Source organism: Phlebotomus argentipes, unplaced genomic scaffold, assembly GCF_947086385.1.
Source record: "Phlebotomus argentipes unplaced genomic scaffold, Phlebotomus argentipes genome assembly contig_6, whole genome shotgun sequence".
Taxonomy (NCBI): Eukaryota; Metazoa; Arthropoda; class Insecta; order Diptera; family Psychodidae; genus Phlebotomus; species Phlebotomus argentipes.
The window spans coordinates 4,571,981-4,592,162 of NW_026776145.1; the positions used below are offsets into that span (position 1 = coordinate 4,571,981).

Here is a 20,182-nt window from a genome sequence, read left to right on the forward strand (position 1 = left end):
ACCAGAAAAACACGAAAAAAGTGTTTTGAGAAAAAATCATCTCATATTCATGACTTGCAGTTTGTTCCACTTTAGCGGGAATCACATATTTGCACATGGAATTCGGGGATGTTGAGAGGATTTCGCAAGAACCAACAAAGGGATAAGAAAGGTAGTCAAAAAAAACCAACAAAATAAAGACACCATCATCCTGGAAAAGAAAGAAATGCCACTGTGCTGCTGCTCAGAATCTACTGGATCTGGGGCAGTGTGAAAATTTTGTATCGATGGTGGAGGAACCAGGCGATGCCCGAGAAGAGAATGGCCGCCGTGGTGAGCAGAATACCCCTGAGCTTCCAGTGATGATTGCTCTCCTGCAGCATCTCGAGGATCTTGAGTGTCTCCGCCTGAGTCTCGCGAATTGATCCAGAATTCTCGATGACAAAGTGAGATTTCTCGCATTTGTGCTGCAGCGGCATTTGAGCTGCGATCCTCTTCTTGGCATCCTCCTCGGAAAAGCGATTCCTGTCCATCAGTCTTGTCAATTGCATGTCCTCCTCACTGTAATACAGCCACAAAAGACACAGATTAAGGATTCTTCTCGCCGAAAACCGCGCCCGAAAATCGATGTCAGACCATGTGACTGTGATGATTTTGTGGATAAACTGGAGCATAACACCCGTCTCGAAGAGCAGCGGCAGATCCAGCACCACGAACGAATGTCCCAGGAAGAAGTACTTGATGATCTGCTTGTACATGATCCGGTGAATTTCCGGATGAGTGATCTCATTGAGAATCTTCCTCTTCTCGGCGCTGTTGAAGATGAGACGCCCCAGAGCCTCCCGATCGATCTCGCCGCTCTGCGTCAACACCCCGTCCCCAAACACCATCTTGATCTTCTGCCAAGCGGGCTTCCCCGGTTCCACCACTGCAAAACACCGAAGACACCCCATTTATCTTATCACCACGTATTTTATCGCGAGAAACAGCAGGAAAAAAACAATCCCGAGATTTCATTTTACCTGCTCTCGCTATTATATCGGCATCTATCACTGGAATTCCATTGTCCCTGAACACCTGAGTCACTGTGCTCTTGCCCGTGGCGATTCCACCTGTTACAGCGACGAGGAACATCCTTTTGTCCAGGAAAATGGGGATTTTTCACAAAAAACACTGCGCTCACCACGCTGAAAAATTTACGAACATCCCGCTCTCTTGACAGCCCAAACTCATGACGTAACGACTCGCCGTCCAGTTGGCAGCACTGTTTGTTCCAAAACATGTGTGATTGTTGTGCATTTTCAACCAGCACTTTTCCATCAATTTCCTTGGTTTTCCTGCGGTACTTCTGATATCTGTGGTGTGACAGCGAGGCGAGAGATTAACAAAAAGCTTGACACAATGAATACAGTGAAATTATTGCTGTCCAAATGTGTGATTTCAAACTTCACCGGGAGCTTACATCAGCCAGCGAGGATCAGCTTGGCTGTCCAGTTTGTGAGATTCTCCTCGACTTTTGTCCCTAAATCAACTTTCTCCAGTTCACTGAAGCTGCCCACCATCCGCACGGGTGGGTTTCTGGGGCAGAAGTCCATTGGGAACATCTCAACGTTGCAGATGAAGAAGCGTCCAGTGAGGAAAAAGCGTCCGGAAGAGACAGAAGTGCATGAGGATGGGAATTTTACTGTGACAGCCTATGCCACTGCTGAGGAGTATGATCTTGAGAAGCTGCTCAGTGGCTTGGTGCAGCAGGAGCTGTACGTGCCGAAGAAATTCATCTGCACAGATGATAATGGCGTGGATCCGGATGTGCTCTACGTATCGGCAAAGTATCAGGTAGATAAGGAGCCCAGGGATATCTTCTTCTTTCGCGAGGGCACAGTGATTCTGTGGAACATCGGTGAGCTGGAGTGCAGCAACGTCTTGTCCTTCCTAAAGCAGTACGAGCAGCACAGTTATGATGACAATACTGTGTCTGGAGAGAGTGAGCAAATGGTGTACAATTACGTGTCTACAGACCAGTTGTCAGCCCATCTGAAGCGAGGACTCTTCATGCTGACCAGGGATGAGGAGAGCTACCTTGAAAAATACACATTCTCCAACGCAATGTCTCTGTCCGTGAAGCTGGGCATTTGGGAAGCATCTCTGGATAAGTATATCGATTCCATCGCCTTTGTGACGGAGGATTTAAAGCGTGGGTCGAAGATTAAAATGTCCAGAGCGGAAATGTTGCGCAAAACAGGAGAATTGTTTGCTCTTCGCCACCTCATCAACTTGAGTTCCGATCTTCTGGACACGCCTGATTTCTACTGGGACCGAGAACATCTCGAAAACCTCTACGCACAGACTTGTGGATACTTCAGTATTTCTCGGAGGACAAAGGCAAGCTGGATTATCCTCGAAGTCTGTAATAATCGTTAATAATGATGAAATTTTCCAGGTGATGAACGAGAAATTGAATCATTGTGTTGAACTGGCGGATCTTATTTCATCAAATCTCAATGATGCTCATCATGTGCGTCTTGAGTGGATGATCATCATCCTGATTATGGTGGAGGTGCTCTTCGAGATCATCCACTATGCTGAGAGATACATGGATGCTGGTCAGGAAGCTGCGTTTGTTCCTGCTTCCAACTAACAGCGGCGAATCGGTAGAGGACATATAACCTGAATAAATACAGGAAACTTTTCCCGCCTTTGTTTTTCGCCTAGCGGGTCTCGATCGAATTACAAAATTACAGTATGCGATGAAATTCAGTGCGTTTTTTTGTTCTGTGTGGTTCGTGTGTTCATGCAATTTTTCTCGTTTCTCTTTGATTTTGTCAATGAAAATTGAAGGAGGAAATGTCTCAGAACGCTCCCGATGATCCTGTCGTTGAGACTCTGGAGCCTTCGGTGAAGAAAACATTGAAGCAGAAAAAGGAACAGCGGCGTTTGGTAAGGACACGTTCAGGTTTGTCTTGACTTCGTCCATCATGGAATATCGAATTGCTTCTCTTCATTTCAGGATAAAGCCGAGGAGAAGGCTGTTTTCAATGCCAATGTGCAACAAAATGTGGAGAAAAGGCTTGAATATCTCATCTCGAAGACCCAGATTTATGATCACTTCATCACCAACAGCAAGAAACGCGACCGGCGGGCCGAAGCTGCATTGTAAGGTTAATGTAATGGTTTCTGAAAAGTTAATTATTTTTGTTTTTTCTCTCTTCAGCAAAAATGTAGGGAAAAATACGGGCTCCGCTTCACAGTCTGAGCCCAAGTCTGTGATGAAGTTCATGAGCACTCCGGACTTCATCAACAATGGCGAGATGAGGGATTACCAAGTGGAAGGGCTCAACTGGATGATTTCCATCTACGAGAACGGCATCAACGGGATTCTGGCCGACGAAATGGGCCTCGGGAAAACGCTGCAGACTATCTCGTTCATTGGGTATCTCAACTTTACCAAAGGGCTGTCGCAGCGGCTGAAGTACCTGGTGATTGTGCCCATGTCCACTCTGCAGAACTGGCTAAACGAGTTCCAGCGCTGGTGTCCGTCGCTGGTAGTCGTGAAGCTCCACGGAACGAAGGCTGAGCGTTACGAGCAGGTCCAGAAGGTGATCAAGCCGAAGAAATTTGACGTCCTGGTCACCACTTACGAGATGACTTATGTGGAGACAAATGTGCTGCAGGGGATCAAGTATCACACTGTGATTCTGGATGAGGGACACAGGATTAAGAACGAGAACACTTTGGGGGCTAAGAAAGTGAGGACTTTGCATACGAATCACAAGATGATCCTCACTGGAACGCCCATTCACAACACCGTTCACGAGTTGTGGGCTCTGATGAACTTCCTCATGCCAGACATCTTCAACAGTGGCGAGGATTTCGATAGGTGGTTCGAGAGTATGGAGTGTATTAATAATCAAATGGTGACTGATCGCCTTCGGGCCATAATCAAGCCTTTCATGCTGAGACGAATCAAGGCGGATGTGGAGAAAAATTTGAAGCCGAAGCAGGAGCTGAAGATCTACGTGGGCATGACTGATCTGCAGTTGGAGTGGTATCGAAAGCTTCTGCTGAAGGAGTTATATGAGAGAGACAGTCAGGGTATTCTCAACAAGAAGTCACTGCACAATCTTCTAATACACTTGCGCAAATGTACCAGTCATCCGTATTTGTTTGAGGGAGCTGAAGAGGGGCCGCCGTTCGTAACGGGTGAGCATCTGATCAGGAACAGTGGCAAAATGATAATAATGGACAAGTTGGTGGCGCGTCACTTGACCGAGGGCTCGCGAATCCTGATCTTTTTCCAATTTACAAAAATGATGGACATCCTTGAGGACTACTGCACGCTTAGAGGGTACAAATTCAGCCGCCTGGATGGTAGTCTGACTGGAATGGCACGCACTGCTGAGTTGGAGTCTTTCACAAGGGCTGGAAGTGACAAGCAAATCTTCCTCCTATCCACTCGCGCCGGTGGCCTGGGCCTCAATCTCTCCGTGGCGGATGTTGTGATAATTTACGACAGTGACTGGAATCCCCAGATGGATCTCCAAGCAATAGATCGGGCTCATCGCATTGGCCAAACGAAGCAAGTGCGTGTGTACAAATTGATTGCGGAGAAGTCAGTGGATGAACGAATCGTTGAGTATTCGGAGATGAAGATGACTCTCGACGAGAAGCTGATCCACAAACAGAGTCTGAAGAATGAGCGAAATTTTCCGTCGAACATCGTCATGAAGGACATGAATATGTATCTAGAGGGAAAGGCTGAGACGCTGGCTGAGGAGGATTTGGACACGATTTTGGTGCGATGCCAGAAGAGACATGATCAAGAGGAGGCTACCAGACAGGATCAGCTAGTTTTGCGCCACAAGTACGAGAGTCTATACAAGTTCGACGGGGAGGATTTCAATGAGAAGAGAGAGCAGATCTGTAAGACTCTCAGGGAGCAGGAGCCCGACATGCCGCGATGGAAGAGACGAGCTCGTTGCCTATCAACCTACGCGTCTGGTTTGGAGCGAATGCCGTATTATCTGAAGACCTACAAGCCATTCTGGCTCTTTAATAAACGCCTGCAAAACTACATCGAGAAGGAGAAGCTGTATTACATGAAGACTATGCAGTATGAGGTAATTTATTGATAATCGCAACTTATCTTCAGAAGATTGAAGAATGTTTCGTCTTTTTATAGGGAGATAGCAATGAAATGAACAAGAAAATACAGTTTGCTCTACCTCTGATGCGATCTGAGCGCGATGACTACGACAAACTCCTGCACGATTCATTCAAGGACTGGGATTATAGCAGCTTCAGACGATTCATAGAAGTTTCAGCTCGCTATGGAAAGGACAACATAGATTTAATCTGCAAGAGCATTCCTGGACAAAGTATGATGGCGGTCAGGAAGTATTGGAAGGTGTTCTGGGAGAGATACACCGAAATTCCAGGCTATGAAATGATCCTGGAGGAGATCAACAATCGCGGGCTCAAGAGACCTCATACGGAGGATCCGGCCGAAGCCAGTGATGTGCCCAGTAAGAAGGCAGCGATCGAGACTATAACAATTTCATCTGATTCTCCTCTCGAGGGTCCACTCGAGTCTCCATGGGACTCTCAATCCATTATTTCACTTAGTTCTGAAAATTAATCTTATTCTCCACTAATACCTACTTCGAATCTGAATTATTTTTATAAATTTATTATTTCAATGTTTACATGAATTATCTCCATGTTTTCTAACTCTTAAGTAAATCTTGGTAAATCCAGTTCGTTCTACTCAAAATACATTATATAATAGAAATCTAATTATCTTGAAATTCGTCGTTCTAACTATTCTAAGCGCTTGTCGCATTATTTTAACACTACGCCGTCGGTATTTAAAATGTAATTCCCAGAAAAAAAAGACTTACAACTGTCCAAATATAATTATTTTCTTAACTCCTCGATGCTCCACTAATAAAGTATATATTTGAGATAATTGTTCAACTCTTGTTTCAACTATTTCTTTCCTATTTTCCAAACGATATATGAAAAGGGCGAAGAAATCGGGGAACCCCCTGTCCTTATTCAAACATTCAGTCATTCCTTTCCCCGCCAGAGTGCGATGTCCGCGGCGATGCCGCACATCGAAAAAGCGAAAACATCGACTTTTGATGTCAAATCAGCAAAAATGGCGTCTTGCGAATATTGAAAGAACGCTATTGCTTGTGAAGTGGTTTTCCGTCAAATTGCATCGCAATAGTGAGATTTTTGGCAATCCAGTGAACTCTCTAAACACTCTGCAACATCGTGCGCGTAGCACGAGATGATAGCATTCACAAACACACGGAAAATAGCGTGAAATGTGAATGATGTCGAATGACAGTGAGACCAGTTCGTCAACAAATCGCAGCAGTCCGCCCGCCACTGCGCCAAGCAAAAGCCGCGGTCCGGGAAGACCCAAGAAACCCCCTATGAGTCCGTGCACATGGTGTGCCGAGACGAAGATACAGTTGAAGTATGTGCTGCCCACGCAGAATGGGAAGAAGGAGTTCTGCTCTGAGCTGTGCATCACGGAGTTCCGGAAGGCGTACAGCAAGGGTGCCTGTATACAGTGCGACAACGTGATTCGGGATAATGCGCCCCATCGGGACTTCTGTTCCAACTTCTGCATGAATAAGCACTCGAAGAAGCTGTCCGCCAACGGCGGCTCGAGTCAGTCGCATAGCAATAACAACAACATTGAGAACATAAACGACAGCAATGGGAACAACGTCAACCACGATGACCGGACGAGTCCCATAAGTCAGTCGGGACCATTCCAGTATGAGCCGCTGCGCGTCTTCAACTGGGATGAGTATCTGAAGGTGGGTTGAGCGCGATAACCTTGAATGCGTGAGTGTAATTTGAAACATGCTTGTTTTGCAGAAAACCGGAAGTGTAGCTGCGCCTTCTGAGTGCTTCAAGCAGGCTCCCAATCCGCCGATCAACGACTTCAAGATGGGCATGAAGCTAGAGGCTCTGGACCCGCGCAATGTCACTTCCATCTGCATAGCAACAGTCGTGGGTGTTTTGGGGGCACGCCTGAGGCTCCGCCTTGACGGCAGTGATAACAAGAATGACTTCTGGCGCCTCGTGGACTCGGATGAAATCCACCCGATTGGCCATTGTGAGAAGAACGGCGGAATGCTGCAGCCTCCGCTGGGCTTCCTGCTCAACGCTAGCACTTGGCCCACGTTCCTGTGCAAGACACTCAATGGCGCCACGACGGCGCCTGAGGAGATTTTTCAACGTGAGCCGCGCACGCCGCGCGTGAATGCCTTCAAAGTGGGACAGAAGCTCGAAGCGGTGGACAAGAAGAATCCTCAGCTCATCTGCTGTGCCACTGTCGATGCGGTGAAGGACGATCAGATTCATGTGACCTTCGATGGGTGGCGAGGAGCGTTCGACTATTGGTGTCGCTACGATTCCCGTGACATCTTTCCCGTTGGCTGGTGTGCCAAGAGTTGCCACCCAATTCAGCCGCCCGGACAGAAGAACAAGTTCGACTCGACGTCCAAGGGTAAGCACACGAAGCGCTCCAGCGTCGCGCTCGCCGATGTGGACGCCATGACGCCGACCAAGCCCGTGACTGTGCACTTTCACACACGATGCAAGGGCGGACCGTACATTAACGGCTCGCGCTTGCCGCCGAAGCTGACGGCGCCCAGTCACTCGATCCTTGCCAAGCTATGCCTTGAGGCGATTCTCGCCGCCAGTTCCAACACGTCGCAGCTGTCGCAGCTCCTCTTCGCACTCGAAGGCGAGGTGCACATCGTCACGGCGGCTGGGCAGAACTTCACAGTGAAGATTCCCAGTTACTTGCGGAAGAAGGGCAACAGCGCCATGGTGGAGTTCCTGGAGATGCTGTGCACCACAGTGAAGAGCTGTGGCAACTTTATAACACTGGAACCCGGGCCGGAGCACTGCTCCGCCTGCGCTGCGCCGCTCAAGAGACCAGCAGAGACGGAGAGCACAGCGCCCGGGTCGATGAGTCCCAAGAGGAGGCGCGTGGCTGAGCAGGAAACCGCCACGTCGACCACGACAAATGACTCACCAATTCCATCCTCATCAACAGGTAAGTCACGCCAATCAGCTGACCAGTGACAGCCTGAGTGTTGAGGGATGGAGTGATGACATGATATTTTTACTCTTTGTAGGCACATCTTCGTCACCTTGTTTAGCGGTGAACCAGCAGAATTCATCGGGAAGCCCTCAAATGCCCACATCTTCACCCAGTGAGTGGACGATTGAGGAAGTCATCGACTATATTGCCATCACAGATCCAGCTCTAGCCATTCATGCTGATCTCTTCAGGAAGCACGTGAGTTACTGATTGATGGATTTAATTTTCAATGCATTTCCTCTGACAACTTTTCGGTCTTTCAGGAGATTGATGGAAAAGCCCTGCTTCTGCTGAACTCAGACATGATGATGAAGTACATGGGATTGAAATTAGGACCAGCTTTAAAGATTTGCAATTTGGTGACACGAGTGAAGGGCAGAAGACCGCTGAGCTTCAAAGAGTAGATCTCTTGACGCGAAAGAGAGTGATGCTGTGGAAAATACACATCTCGTCAATGAACAGAGCAAGGATTTTCTGATTTTATTTCATCGTCATTTCTTAGTTTCTTGTGATATAATTCACATCAAATGCAATGGAGGTTTGAGAGTGAGTCCGGTGGGAGTTTTCTTTCTTGTAACTTGTGATTATTATTACTTTCTGTACGGAGCTTTGCTTCTTAAGTTTTTAAAGTACGGACAATAATGTAGTAATTTTTGTCCGGAATATGAAGAATACGTAATTTGTGTTTAGAATGTATTTTACAATAATTTTAGAATCCGTGCAACGGCACTTTATGGAATACCTTTTATTTATTTGTCATTTTATGCAATTCTAATATGGCATAGAATTAAGTTATGATTTTCCACTGCATCACTTGAACTTCTGCAGAGGAATTCATCCCACTTTCACTTAAAGACGCTCTTTTCAGAACGACACAGTGTAACAATAAGAAAAATTCTATAGAAATTAGACATCAAGTACACAAAAGCGAGCAATAGAAAATCCCCTTTTCCATAGTATTCACGAAAAGGTATAAAGAAACTGTAATCACACCTCAAAAGGCATTAAGTAGAGTCGATTTTTTGGGGGAGAAGCAGAGAAGATATGTTGTGCATTGATCTCTGAATTCCTTGCGACATAGAAGTGCGCGCGCTATTGTTAAATTTCATGAAGAATTTAATGAGATATGTTATTGAATTGACACCCAGAATGCAAGTGTAGCACATTGTAACTCTTTTCCTGGCAAAGTTCGAGCCTCATAAAATAAGCAAGCAAGAGAATCAAATTGTGTTTTGCCTCAAAACATCACGCAATTCTTTCAAAATACATAAGTAATTGATTAAAATGCATGCTGTACTTTTTGTGTATCATAATCTACTCTATAAGGCATATTTTAGGGTATAATGAGAATATAATTTGGACAGCGAGAAATTTGTAAATACAAAAGTTTGGAGAAGAATTATATTATCACCATCAATAAATTGCAGAGAATTACTGAAAACTTCCTATAGAAACGCTCCCTCGCGAGGTATTTTTGCAGGCAATATTGCGTTTATTTGTAATTTTAAATTTAGAGATCCTCACAAATAACTTGAAAATTTATACATATTTTCCTAACATCTGAATTTGAATAATGCAAAAGTGTTAGAAGTGGAAATACTACGAGAGACTTCCTTTCAATAATTTCTCATCGAAGTCAGAAAACAGACAAATTCATGTTAATATTTATTAGCATTCTTTTCAAGTTAAACATTCAGCTGAAAATGAAATTGAAATTTGTCACTATTATTCATCACTTTGTGTTACGTTTCTTCTTAAAGCTATTCCATGATTTTCTCTATAAATTAAATTACAACAATATAAAAATTCTAGTGAATTCTTAATGATACAAAACGAGGGTAGTTTCAAAAAACGGCTACACTTTATAAAAGTTTCACGTACAATTTTACTCTCTCCTGAAAATTTACAAGATTTGTCTCATATGTACAAAAACGGAGACGCGCGTCTCGGCGTCAAGTTATAGTCCTGTAATTGTGTGGTGGCGTTTGGGGGGAAAGACTAGTGCTCCTCCTCAGTGTGTCGGTAGATTTCTATGATCTCGCCAATGCTGACGACAGATCCGGCGACAAGAGCGAAGAGGGCGAAGAGTCCCACGATGACGTTCTTGAAGAAGATGAACTTCAAGGGGCCCAAGTCGTGGGGCCACCGGAAGACGGTCTCCACGATGGCGGGCACAAGAAGGCCGAGCGTGGAGAAGAAGAGCGCGCCCACGAGACTGATGAAGGGCTCTAGATTGGGCACAGCGGCTGCGACGGCGCAGCAAATGAGAATGATGCCCGTGCGGATGAGGATTTGCGAGATGTTGTGCTTCTCCTTGGGAATGCGGTTCTCAATCTTTCGCCACAAGATGTCCATGGGCACGTAGAATTGCAGTCCGAAAGTGAAAAGAATGGCCAGAGCGATGAGGACCTGAGCAGTTTGGGCGATGCTATTGAGATCAGAGAAAGAAAATCGTAAATTTTTAAATTTTCAGTTGGGATTCTTTAGCTACTCACGCATCTTCCTGCGGCAGATTCAGCGTAATGCTGCCCTCCACGATGTCTCCGAAGCGCACGTAACCGAAAAAGCCCATCACGGCGTACAGGACGATCACAGTTATCATGGCGGTGTTCAGCACACCTGGACAGCCCAGGAAGTGCTGGGGTTTGCTCATGGAATTCTCCACAGGCATGACAACACCGATTCCCTCCATGGCGAAGATCACAGTGCTGCAAAAGAGGGAAGGCATTAGCCAAAGCATATCCAATTTGCTCAAATCAACACCGTCATGGTCAATGTGTCAATCGCGCGCGCGAGAGAAAAGTAGCATAAACGCTTTGCATCGGTACTTTTCCATTCATTAATGCAAACATTATTGAGGCGATCGCGACCATTTCTTAACTATCATTATGTTCATGCCTTTATTGGGAAATATATCGATCTATCGCAAACATTAAGCGGCAACGCTTGAATTGTGGAATAAAGACTTCTCCAGAAGTCGTGAGAAGCCCCGTTGATTCATTAATCTAAAAGTAAAGTTCATCAGAAATTACGTAAATTGAACTATATTTAGAGAACTGTATAACTATCTTGAGGTATTATTAGAATTTTTACGTAAGCAATATTTTCTAGGTAGTTGTAAACACTAAAGATTATTATAGGCTCTAGAGCAAACAGATTTGTTGAAGGCTTACCATTCTTGGAGAAAATTAATTCTATTAATATACGGTCGCTTCTTCTCAGAAATAAGGGAAATTTCTATTCTTATGACGTTCGTGTCTTCAGAGAAGTTCTATTGATTGAAAGACCTTTTCAAAATAATCAAGTTCTTTAAAATCGATTAAGAATCACCACTTAGACGGAATCAGATCACATCTTTAATGTGATCAAATCATGAGAATGACTGAAAATGCTTTTGCTTAACGAAATTGAATCTAGAATAAATTTTCTGGGCGGTGCGTGTAATTGGGCGGAGCTTAGAATGCCTTTAGGCTCGTGGCTTACCTGAAGAAGAGTGGCAGCTGCCCGAAGCTGGAGAAGAGTGGCTTATCGTGGAATGTGAGCTCTACGTTGAACATGTAGTAGAGAGTGACGCCGAAGGTGATGACAATGAAGAGATTGGCGGTGGCTGAGAAGGGCACGAGGTACTTCAGCTCGCGGATCTGTCCCATCACCCACACTGGCAGTGCCACAAGGGCGATATAGATGCGCACGTCCCAGGTGAGGTCCAGCTCGAAGTTGATGACCTTCGCGAAGGACGTAGCGATGAAGACGATGTAGACACAGGCGGCGCTGTAGTATGTCGTCATGAGCGCGTAGTCGACAAAGATTCTGCAAAAGTGAATGGATTGGCGTCATATTGCATTCCAACTCGCCAGCTAATCGGAACGGCATTCATAGAGGTCTTTGCCGGTCGTTTTTGCCGCCCTCAAGTCCCCAATTCACTGTGGATTCGCCGGGGAATTGATGCGGAACACCCTCAAAGGGATTGTCATTACAGACGCAATTTCCCAGCTGAGAGGCAATTATTCAATTCAATAATATGATACCGCCATCAAATCTTGGCCAATTTTCTCTCAATCGCCTATTTGCTTGGCTAATTCATCAAGACTACCAGAATCAGAATAAATTACCAGCTAATCACTATGCAAGAGTGTGCAATTTAATTGGCCAAATAGCAGAGATTGCATGCATTTCGAGATCTCGAGGCGCAAACTATACAGCTGAAATCTAATTAATTAGTCAGTAAGTATCAATCAATCTCGAGCTTATGAAGGAGAACTTCAACATAGAATATTGACTCGCAGTCAACTAAATTACCTGCCCCCTTAAAATTACTGTGACTAAGTCTGAAATTCTGGTCGATTAGCGCATTACAAAAAGTGACCATTTCGCTATATAAAAATCAGTGTTCAGATTGAGTCGTTCATTTTGATTGTTCGTGTCGCTAAATAGGAAACAAAAAGCTATTTACATTGTGGCAATTGACTATGAAAAAAATGCCCACAATTTGTATGACAAGTTTCACATATTTCTCGGGAATTGAACTAAGGAAAGCCGCCAGACACGACCTCAACCTTGGAAGAAGGCATCTAGACGGAACGGAAATTTATGAAAATTACACGACAAATCGTTCTAAAAAGGGCAGTTTAATCCATTTCCTTTCAGGCTTTGACAATTAATCTCAACCTTCGATGGAATTTCCACGTGAGAATCTCTTCAATTGCCTAATCTTATCAGTTTTGTTTCCACTAATCTTCAAGTGTTGACTAAATCCTCACACTTCTCTCAAGAATACTTATCCCCATAAATCAACAATTCTGGGGCTTCCTCTGAGCCCCGTTCACGTCACTGAACACCCCCTTCGCGATCATCAATCACACTCCACGTCGATAAGAGCGCTGCCGATGATTTACAGCCGCCCTAATCAATTTTAGCATACAATTCACCTCGCATTTTTTATTGCTATATGACTGTCTCTGAAAATGACTTCTTCGGCTGGTTATTGCCAATAAAGGAATCATAAAGTGGCCGAATTGTTTGTTGGAAAATGCCATCAAACTATTCCCTCGCGATCCTCAAAATCTTTAAGGGCCATCAATTAATTTGAGAGCGCAATATTAAGTGGTTTGTTTGCTAAACTCACCTGGCAGCATTTGAGTACTTTTGAAGGGGCTGAGGTCCAACTTCGAACACCTTGCCCACAGTTTCTGCGAATCCTAGCGAGGGTTCTCTAGTTTTTCTGCACACTTCATGCGAGGTCTTCACCTGTAAAATGCATTTCCTAAATTAGCATATGATCTTCGGAGATTTTATGGAGGAAATGAGAGTCAGCAGAAAACACGGAAGCTCATTTCATCGCGAAATCATTGTTCTCATTCTTGACACGTTCATCAGAGCAGTGCGCGATCCCTCATTATTATTTCGTGGCAGCAATTCGAAGGCATGTGTCCATATTCATGGCCGTGTGTTGAGTCGATTCCCCAGAATCTTCCCATGGACACGAAACACGGTGTGATCTTGAGATGATTTGAATGAAAACTCACCAGAATGTGGACGCAGTATGTGCAGAGAATTCCCACCACAACAGTTCCTATTCCACCGAAAAGAAGACCAGCATTTTTAAATGCCATGGGCATGGCCAGGATTCCTGTGCCAAGGGAGCTTTTAAGTAAATGCGCCAGAGCTCCTCCAGTCCTAAAGAAATAAGATTATACGCTTTTTAAGAAAGAAAACTTGTTAATAACATCACTATTTTCACACTTACGAAAAGGGCTTCGCCACAACGCGATGCTCGAAGGGATTAAAGTTCTCCTCATCTTCAAGTCTTTGTTTTTCCGTTAAGATTGTCCTGAAGATAAAACAAATACATAAATCGGGAATTACTTGCAGAAACACTCAAGTAAAGAAAACAAATTCACGTGTATTTTGCTATACGCATTTTATCAATCCATTGCAAGAATTCCATTCATTGCTTAACGCGCGGATTTCACAAGACATTTCTAATTAATTTCCTCGGCCGGTAAAGTGGGTGGAAATGGGAAAAAATTAGGCCACGCGCTGCTTATCAAATTAAGGCAAATCTTGAAATGTGTGAAGAACTGCGTTGAGTGGAAAAATTCAGTGGAAAATCACAAGTTTGTCAACACTGCATCCAATTGATCTAATGCCAGCAAATTGCACGCTCGTAAACTCAGGGATTTCGACTTACGTGGAATTGAATTCATTCAGATTGAATCCTGATGATGCTCTCTCTGCCGGAGCGTCTGAAGGTGCCTTTTCCTGCAAAGATCACGCAAAAATCACTCAATTAGTCACTGTTTTTTGGAAAATAAATCTTCGTCAGTGGGGATTTTTCTATACCGCCATTGTAATGTCGAATTAAAATGCACAATGCGTTAAATCGTGGTCAGAAGGGGATTTTCAAGCAGAACAGAACTGAGGATCACAATCTGCAGACGAGTGCTTCAGGAGACCACCCAAGTGACACTGAAATTTCTAACCAGGCGCGAGAAGAGCAGTCCAATTGCTGAGGGACCTTATCAATTTGGCGGATCAAGTGTGATATGGGCCGGTGTGAGGCAGCCGATAAAGTAACAAGTGGTCAGATCTTCAATTGATATCGAGTGGCACATGTCCAAGTATTTATGTAATTTGTCCCCACAGTGCGCGTATCTTTTGTAATCCCAACACACACTGCAATTGGCAAAATGACTTGGGCAATGTCGCCTATACAAAACGGATGAGGATCATTGGGAAATTTGAGGTACTTGAAATAATTCCATTATATCTCCAGTCAGAGATGCTCTCTCTGTCTCGATCAATTCTTGAAGGGGCACCAGACTTCAAAAAATCACCGATGATGTTATATTTTTAGCAAAAATCCCCACCGCTAAGCGATCATTTCCGTACAGTTCCGCTTTAATTGTATGCAATTATCCAATGAAATAATCCACAATTCATGTGATCTCAAAAAGTTTAGCACGCAATCGCTGCAGATGCTCTCAACGTCAAGAAATCTGCTCTCTCACCTCACAATTCCTCTCCTACACCGTTGCTTTTTCGCTGGAATTGCACATTCTCCCCACCGAGATTGTAAAAAAATTCTCCTTCTAATTCTTCTCAATTGACTTTTTCCCGCGTCAATTGAACATTTTCCACATTCCATTAGAATATGAGATTGCAAAGACAATTGATATCCTCACTGTTGATCGAGGGGTGACGAGAAACCTTGAATATTTACAAATTCAGTGAAATATTGGATAAAATTGCAGTTGATAAACTACAGGTCATTCTCCTGCATGTTCCATTCTTATCATTTTCGCCATACAATATAAAGTGAGCTGATAAGATATTGAATATCGCATAATATTCGAAGCTACTGATGCCACTCAATCGATAATCCTGAGGTAATTATCTCCCGTTGGCGTTGAATTACCACATAATACAATAACACCTGATTACCGCGAATTCTTACAATAGCAGATTGGCATGGATTAGGAAATGACTCCATGTCACACCATTCGGCAATTTATCAGTTAAATATGAGTCAGATGTGATGGAGGCCGTCACAATTCACACAATTCAATCATTTTCATGCTAATGCTTTGAATTCCTACATGTGACGTCAAACACTTTGATCATCCCCACGAATGAGATGCAGTTTTGCATAAGAACAAACCTTTGTCCATCATTTTCGCGCTCGAATGGACACATGATCACGCGAGACGATGGAGAATTTGATCATTATTGTGAAGTCCTCAAGGTTCCATCTCACTTTTGCATTACTCTTTTTTCTGCAACTGTTATAAGCGAAATGATTCAGTGCGATTGTGAGGAAAAAAAGCACATTAACAACACAAGTAATTATTAACTATTGTTATGTTGATCATGGCGTGTGCCTGTATTTTCTCAGATACTCTCCAATACTCTTTCCCGAGACACTGCCATAACATCCCAGAGGTACTTTTCATGTGCAAATCATACTCATTGTGTTCTTGTGCTAGTTTTTCATGTCCGGAGAGGGTTTAAAGACTGCTATCGCGACATCATTCAGCCCGATCGCGTATCTCAATTGGCTACTGATCGTGTGTTTTGCAAAAGACTATGCAAAAAAGTGCCTCAATCGATGGGGGGAAAAGTGGAATATCTCTCTCACTTATATAATGACCAGGGGCTTGTCCGAATTTTTTAGGTCATACACAAAATATGAATGCGCGAATGATGGTTTTTCTCTTTTCACCTACGCGAGATCGTGCGAGAGTGCTGATAAACTGGTTCTGCAAGAAGATATCATTTTACTCTCGAGATGATCAATCGCACCACACTGGAATTCATTGATCTCTTGGCGCGCACGATCACTTATTATGCATGTGCGATTCTTTCAGCACACATCCAAGACTATTTTATCGAAGTCATTTCACATTTATGTCAACTTCACTCTCTTGCTGGTGAGCATGAAACGTGAATGTCGCGCGATCGCCTCGATGTCTGCCAGCGAAGAGGAACAGGTTGTTTGTTGTTTTTGCTAATCTTCACCGAGACTTTATATGGAACATTGATCTCTCTCATTAATTGCCCAATAGATTGATTTTCGCACTGTCCATCATGTTCGATCACATTGGATGGACAGTGAAAGAGTTAAATACTTATAATTGAATGGTCAATAGATGGCTAATCGTTGCAATTATGCAATGACCCTTTAGAGAAAGACAAAACAAAAATGTTACTCGATCTCAAATTAAACAACAGAAATTGTTAAATATGCACTTTAAGTGGTGTTTTCTTAATTACACAACTTTCATCTTTTTTCATGCTCGATCGCAATTCCCCTTTTCAAGAAATTTCTGGTTTTCATCTTTGACCATCTGCACAGTTTTTGCCCCCAAACCATCATCCCAGGAGAGTGTTTTCGGACACGCATCTCATTTTGGTCATCTCGGCTCCATACAATCTTTCTGCACGTTGCGAATGTGTAAATATTTCCCATTAACTCACTTGTGCTTCTTGCAAATTCCATCGGCATTCCATCCGCAGAGGCTTTATGGTAATCCTCATGATCATAGACAACGTGTCGACGGCTAAACTCTCACCGCAAAATACACATCTAGCTTCTTTTTATGAGAGCGACAAGGGAAATCCCAGAGATAAGCAAAATACATATTTTCGCGTGCGGATTTTTGACAATTTGTATTGACCTAAAAGTGATCGCGATGATCGCATGTCTTTTCTCCATAAAAATCGTCGATCACATACAATAACTGTCTAGTATATACTGTAAAACGATTGATCCTTGAGAAAAAATGCTGTATTTCCGATCTGTATATCATTTAATCCCGCTATGATTGCAGATCATTCATAAGATCACCTCATCGAGGATTAAAGAGAATGTGTTTTTTGCCCACAACTCGCCAAAAATCTCACGTGATCGGCAATCAATCAGTCGGTTTCGATTATAGCTTTGAGGATGGATTTGCAGCCGCGGAATCCGATGTACTCAAACATTCCCACAGACTTTTAAGTGGCCGATAAAGAGTTGATCAATCTCACTTCATGTGGTGATCGACGTGGAATTCTGTTTCCCACTGCATCTCTGCGATATCGCGTTGTTGACGGGACAAGAATGAAAGCACCCACTTGAAGATATGCAGCATAGCTGATAACTTTCCTCATGCAGTGTTTAATCATAATGATAACGACTATGCAAACCCTCATCGTTAATCGAGCATTGTCTCAAGTTGAGGCATTTCCCAAGAACAGGGTGCAGCTGAAGGTCCACAGCATCGCCTACATTTAGCGCTGTGAAATCTTCACGGTCACTGAGGATCACTTTCGCTTTTTTTCGCTCAACTGTTATGGTTATCTGGTTCATTGGCACAGTCCTTATTGATCACTTAGCGCTTCACATTTCACCTCCACCCACAAAAGAGCGCGCTGAGCCGCACTCGCGCCTCTCTTCGCACACAGTGTTCTGTGATGTTTGATTAAAGATCACACATTTTTCTTCCCGTGATTATTTCTTCTGAGGTGGGACAATAAATCGTCTTGTATATTTGGACAATCAGAGACAATTGTAATCACACTCTGTAAATACGCAATTAGAATTCATGACGTTGAATAAGGAAAGATTAAAGTTTGGAGTCTTTCTCGGATAAACATACTAAATAGCGGAAGCTTGTGTCGTCGCGGTTTGCTGAAATGAAGAATAGTCTATAAATCCTATTAATTTTACTACAATAATAATGGCTCAAGTGTCTGGAATTCAACACATGTTTTAACAAACAGAAAATCAATGTCACGAAAGCGAGGAACTGGAAGTGAGGAATCGTGAAAAATGTAAGGAAGAGCTTAAGAAAAGTAGAAAGTAATCACAAGGAGTTTTGTTTTCACTCTACGAAACTTTTTCAAAATGCAAATATTTATATTTTTACGGATTTAATAAATATCTATATGTATTCCAGTGTAAAACGAAGTTGGTCGTAAGAATGAATAAAATTTTATTGCAAGTAACCTAAACTTAATTATTATTACACCGAGAGTCTTAATTTATACATCAATTTATATATTTTTATAATTTTTTATATTCCATTAGGCTTAACTGAAAAACTGAGCCTGGAGACGTAAATGATTACTTTTTTCGGCAATTTACCGCTTATAACTCGACATTTTTATGCATGTCGGCTTTTAATTAAAATTGAAATTGTAAAGATTTCTTGTACTACGTTTTTTTTATAACATAACGAAATGTTCTTCAGAATGTTCAATTCGTCTATAAAACCCACGCGACTTCTTAAAAGATCCTTTGCTGACTTTTTCTTGCAATTTCTCGAGTGTAATACAATTTCATAAAGTCTCCCAAATTCACGAGGCAAAAGGTCAATGTCACACAGAAAGTTAAAATAACTCGACCAAAGATTTCAATTAATTTTCCCACTATTACTCAAGTTTACTGCACACTCCGCTTACTTAATGATTTATTTAAATTGGATATTGTATACAGTTTCGTTTGGAGAGTCCCAGCACACATGATGTGAATATGAAGAGAAAAAATGAGCGTCGACGGCGAATCTAGACAATTCAAATAGCGCCCTAAGTGAGTCCAATATCAGCAATGTAATATTTCATAACACTCTCTGGACTCCGACATTCTTTAGGTGCGAAAGACGACACTCGTCGCTATTAGAAAGCAAGATCATCATCTTTTCCCTGGGCAAGAACTGCGCTGCGACTTGAAGGGGACTTCGATGGGGAATGGCATCCGGGAAAGACACTCACCTTTGTCATGATTGCTGGCGCAGTCCAAGAAGAGTCCGTTGAAAAAAGTCACGCCGCGGAGAAAGTGCGTTTGTCCAGTGTCGAAAATTCTACGCGAATTTTGACCACCATTCACGAAATTCACTCACGTGCTGATTGTTTGCAATTTGTCTGTCGCGAGCAGACATTAAATTTGCCAATAAGAACAATTTACTTGTGCGTCTTGTGTGCTCCAAATACTCAATGAGTGCGTGTATTTTTTGCTTCGCCAATGTGCGACTGCTTCCGTAGAGGTGCAAATATCAACTGAGTGCAAGCCTTCGCGGAGTCTCTGGGGCTTAGGTGAGCTTTCCTATCACGCGCACTCACACAATCGCGACTTTTCTCTCTCTCGCGAAAAACTCTCTCGCGAATGTTTGACAAAATGCTTACAAATTGCTGCGATTTCAAGTTCAGTTATCGAGCATTGCTCAGAACTTTCATCAGCGATCAACGATCGAGAGCAATCGATTTTAGAGATTTACAGGTGATAGAAGACGAACCTGACTTTAGATATTTTTCACAGACTTGTTGACAATGACTCAATTTCACGCATTGTCTCAATGGAGCGCATTTTGAATATTTTCCATTACATTTTGTGTGCATGACCAAAATTGCTTACAGTGGAAATATAGCGCTATCAAGGTCTTGAGCTTCTCTTTGTCGCATTCACACCACCCAACGAGTGGGGAAATTGAATATCACACTGCCAGATAGTGCGAAAGAACTGTGAAATGTGTAAATTCATTTTTCCGCGGCCGTCAATCTAAATGAATCTATAACAATGAGATTTCAGGAAGA

The 20,182-nt window shown here is 43.2% G+C and overlaps 5 protein-coding genes across 6 annotated transcripts; 3 read left to right on the top strand and 2 right to left on the bottom strand.

Annotated features, from left to right (window-relative positions):
- Positions 1–21: 21 nt before the first annotated feature.
- LOC132265487 (dephospho-CoA kinase domain-containing protein) lies at positions 22–1,211 on the bottom strand. The gene is made up of 3 exons (XM_059766200.1): positions 1,002–1,211; positions 616–907; positions 22–540 (listed from the first exon to the last, which is right to left on the bottom strand). The coding sequence occupies exons 1-3, from the start codon at positions 1,111–1,113 to the stop codon at positions 231–233; spliced, it is 714 nt and encodes a 237-aa protein (XP_059622183.1). The 5' UTR covers positions 1,114–1,211; the 3' UTR covers positions 22–230.
- Positions 1,212–1,255: 44 nt separating this feature from the next.
- Positions 1,256–2,666, top strand: LOC132265472 (required for meiotic nuclear division protein 1 homolog). Its single transcript, XM_059766199.1, has 2 exons — positions 1,256–2,361; positions 2,420–2,666. The coding sequence occupies exons 1-2, from the start codon at positions 1,381–1,383 to the stop codon at positions 2,615–2,617; spliced, it is 1,179 nt and encodes a 392-aa protein (XP_059622182.1). The 5' UTR covers positions 1,256–1,380; the 3' UTR covers positions 2,618–2,666.
- A 56-nt stretch (positions 2,667–2,722) lies between these two features.
- On the top strand, positions 2,723–5,934 carry LOC132265466 (probable global transcription activator SNF2L1). The gene is made up of 4 exons (XM_059766188.1): positions 2,723–2,916; positions 2,987–3,132; positions 3,191–5,096; positions 5,159–5,934. Exons 1-4 carry the CDS (start codon positions 2,824–2,826, stop codon positions 5,612–5,614), a joined length of 2,601 nt encoding a protein of 866 aa, XP_059622171.1. The 5' UTR covers positions 2,723–2,823; the 3' UTR covers positions 5,615–5,934.
- Positions 5,935–6,148: 214 nt separating this feature from the next.
- On the top strand, positions 6,149–9,531 carry LOC132263360 (polycomb protein Scm). The gene is made up of 4 exons (XM_059763124.1): positions 6,149–6,812; positions 6,874–8,062; positions 8,145–8,308; positions 8,374–9,531. The coding sequence occupies exons 1-4, from the start codon at positions 6,315–6,317 to the stop codon at positions 8,512–8,514; spliced, it is 1,992 nt and encodes a 663-aa protein (XP_059619107.1). The 5' UTR covers positions 6,149–6,314; the 3' UTR covers positions 8,515–9,531.
- Positions 9,532–9,651: 120 nt separating this feature from the next.
- Positions 9,652–19,645, bottom strand: LOC132263531 (proton-coupled amino acid transporter-like protein CG1139). Of its 2 annotated transcripts, none has more exons than XM_059763366.1 (8): positions 19,364–19,645; positions 14,301–14,371; positions 13,857–13,940; positions 13,636–13,786; positions 13,236–13,357; positions 11,594–11,920; positions 10,606–10,818; positions 9,652–10,538 (listed from the first exon to the last, which is right to left on the bottom strand). In XM_059763366.1, exons 1-8 carry the CDS (start codon positions 19,370–19,372, stop codon positions 10,109–10,111), a joined length of 1,407 nt encoding a protein of 468 aa, XP_059619349.1. In that variant the 5' UTR covers positions 19,373–19,645; the 3' UTR covers positions 9,652–10,108. The 2 variants fall into 2 exon arrangements, with proteins under 2 accessions (XP_059619349.1, XP_059619423.1); XM_059763440.1 differs by lacking the exon at positions 19,364–19,645 and adding an exon at positions 14,453–14,638.
- Positions 19,646–20,182: the final 537 nt, after the last annotated feature.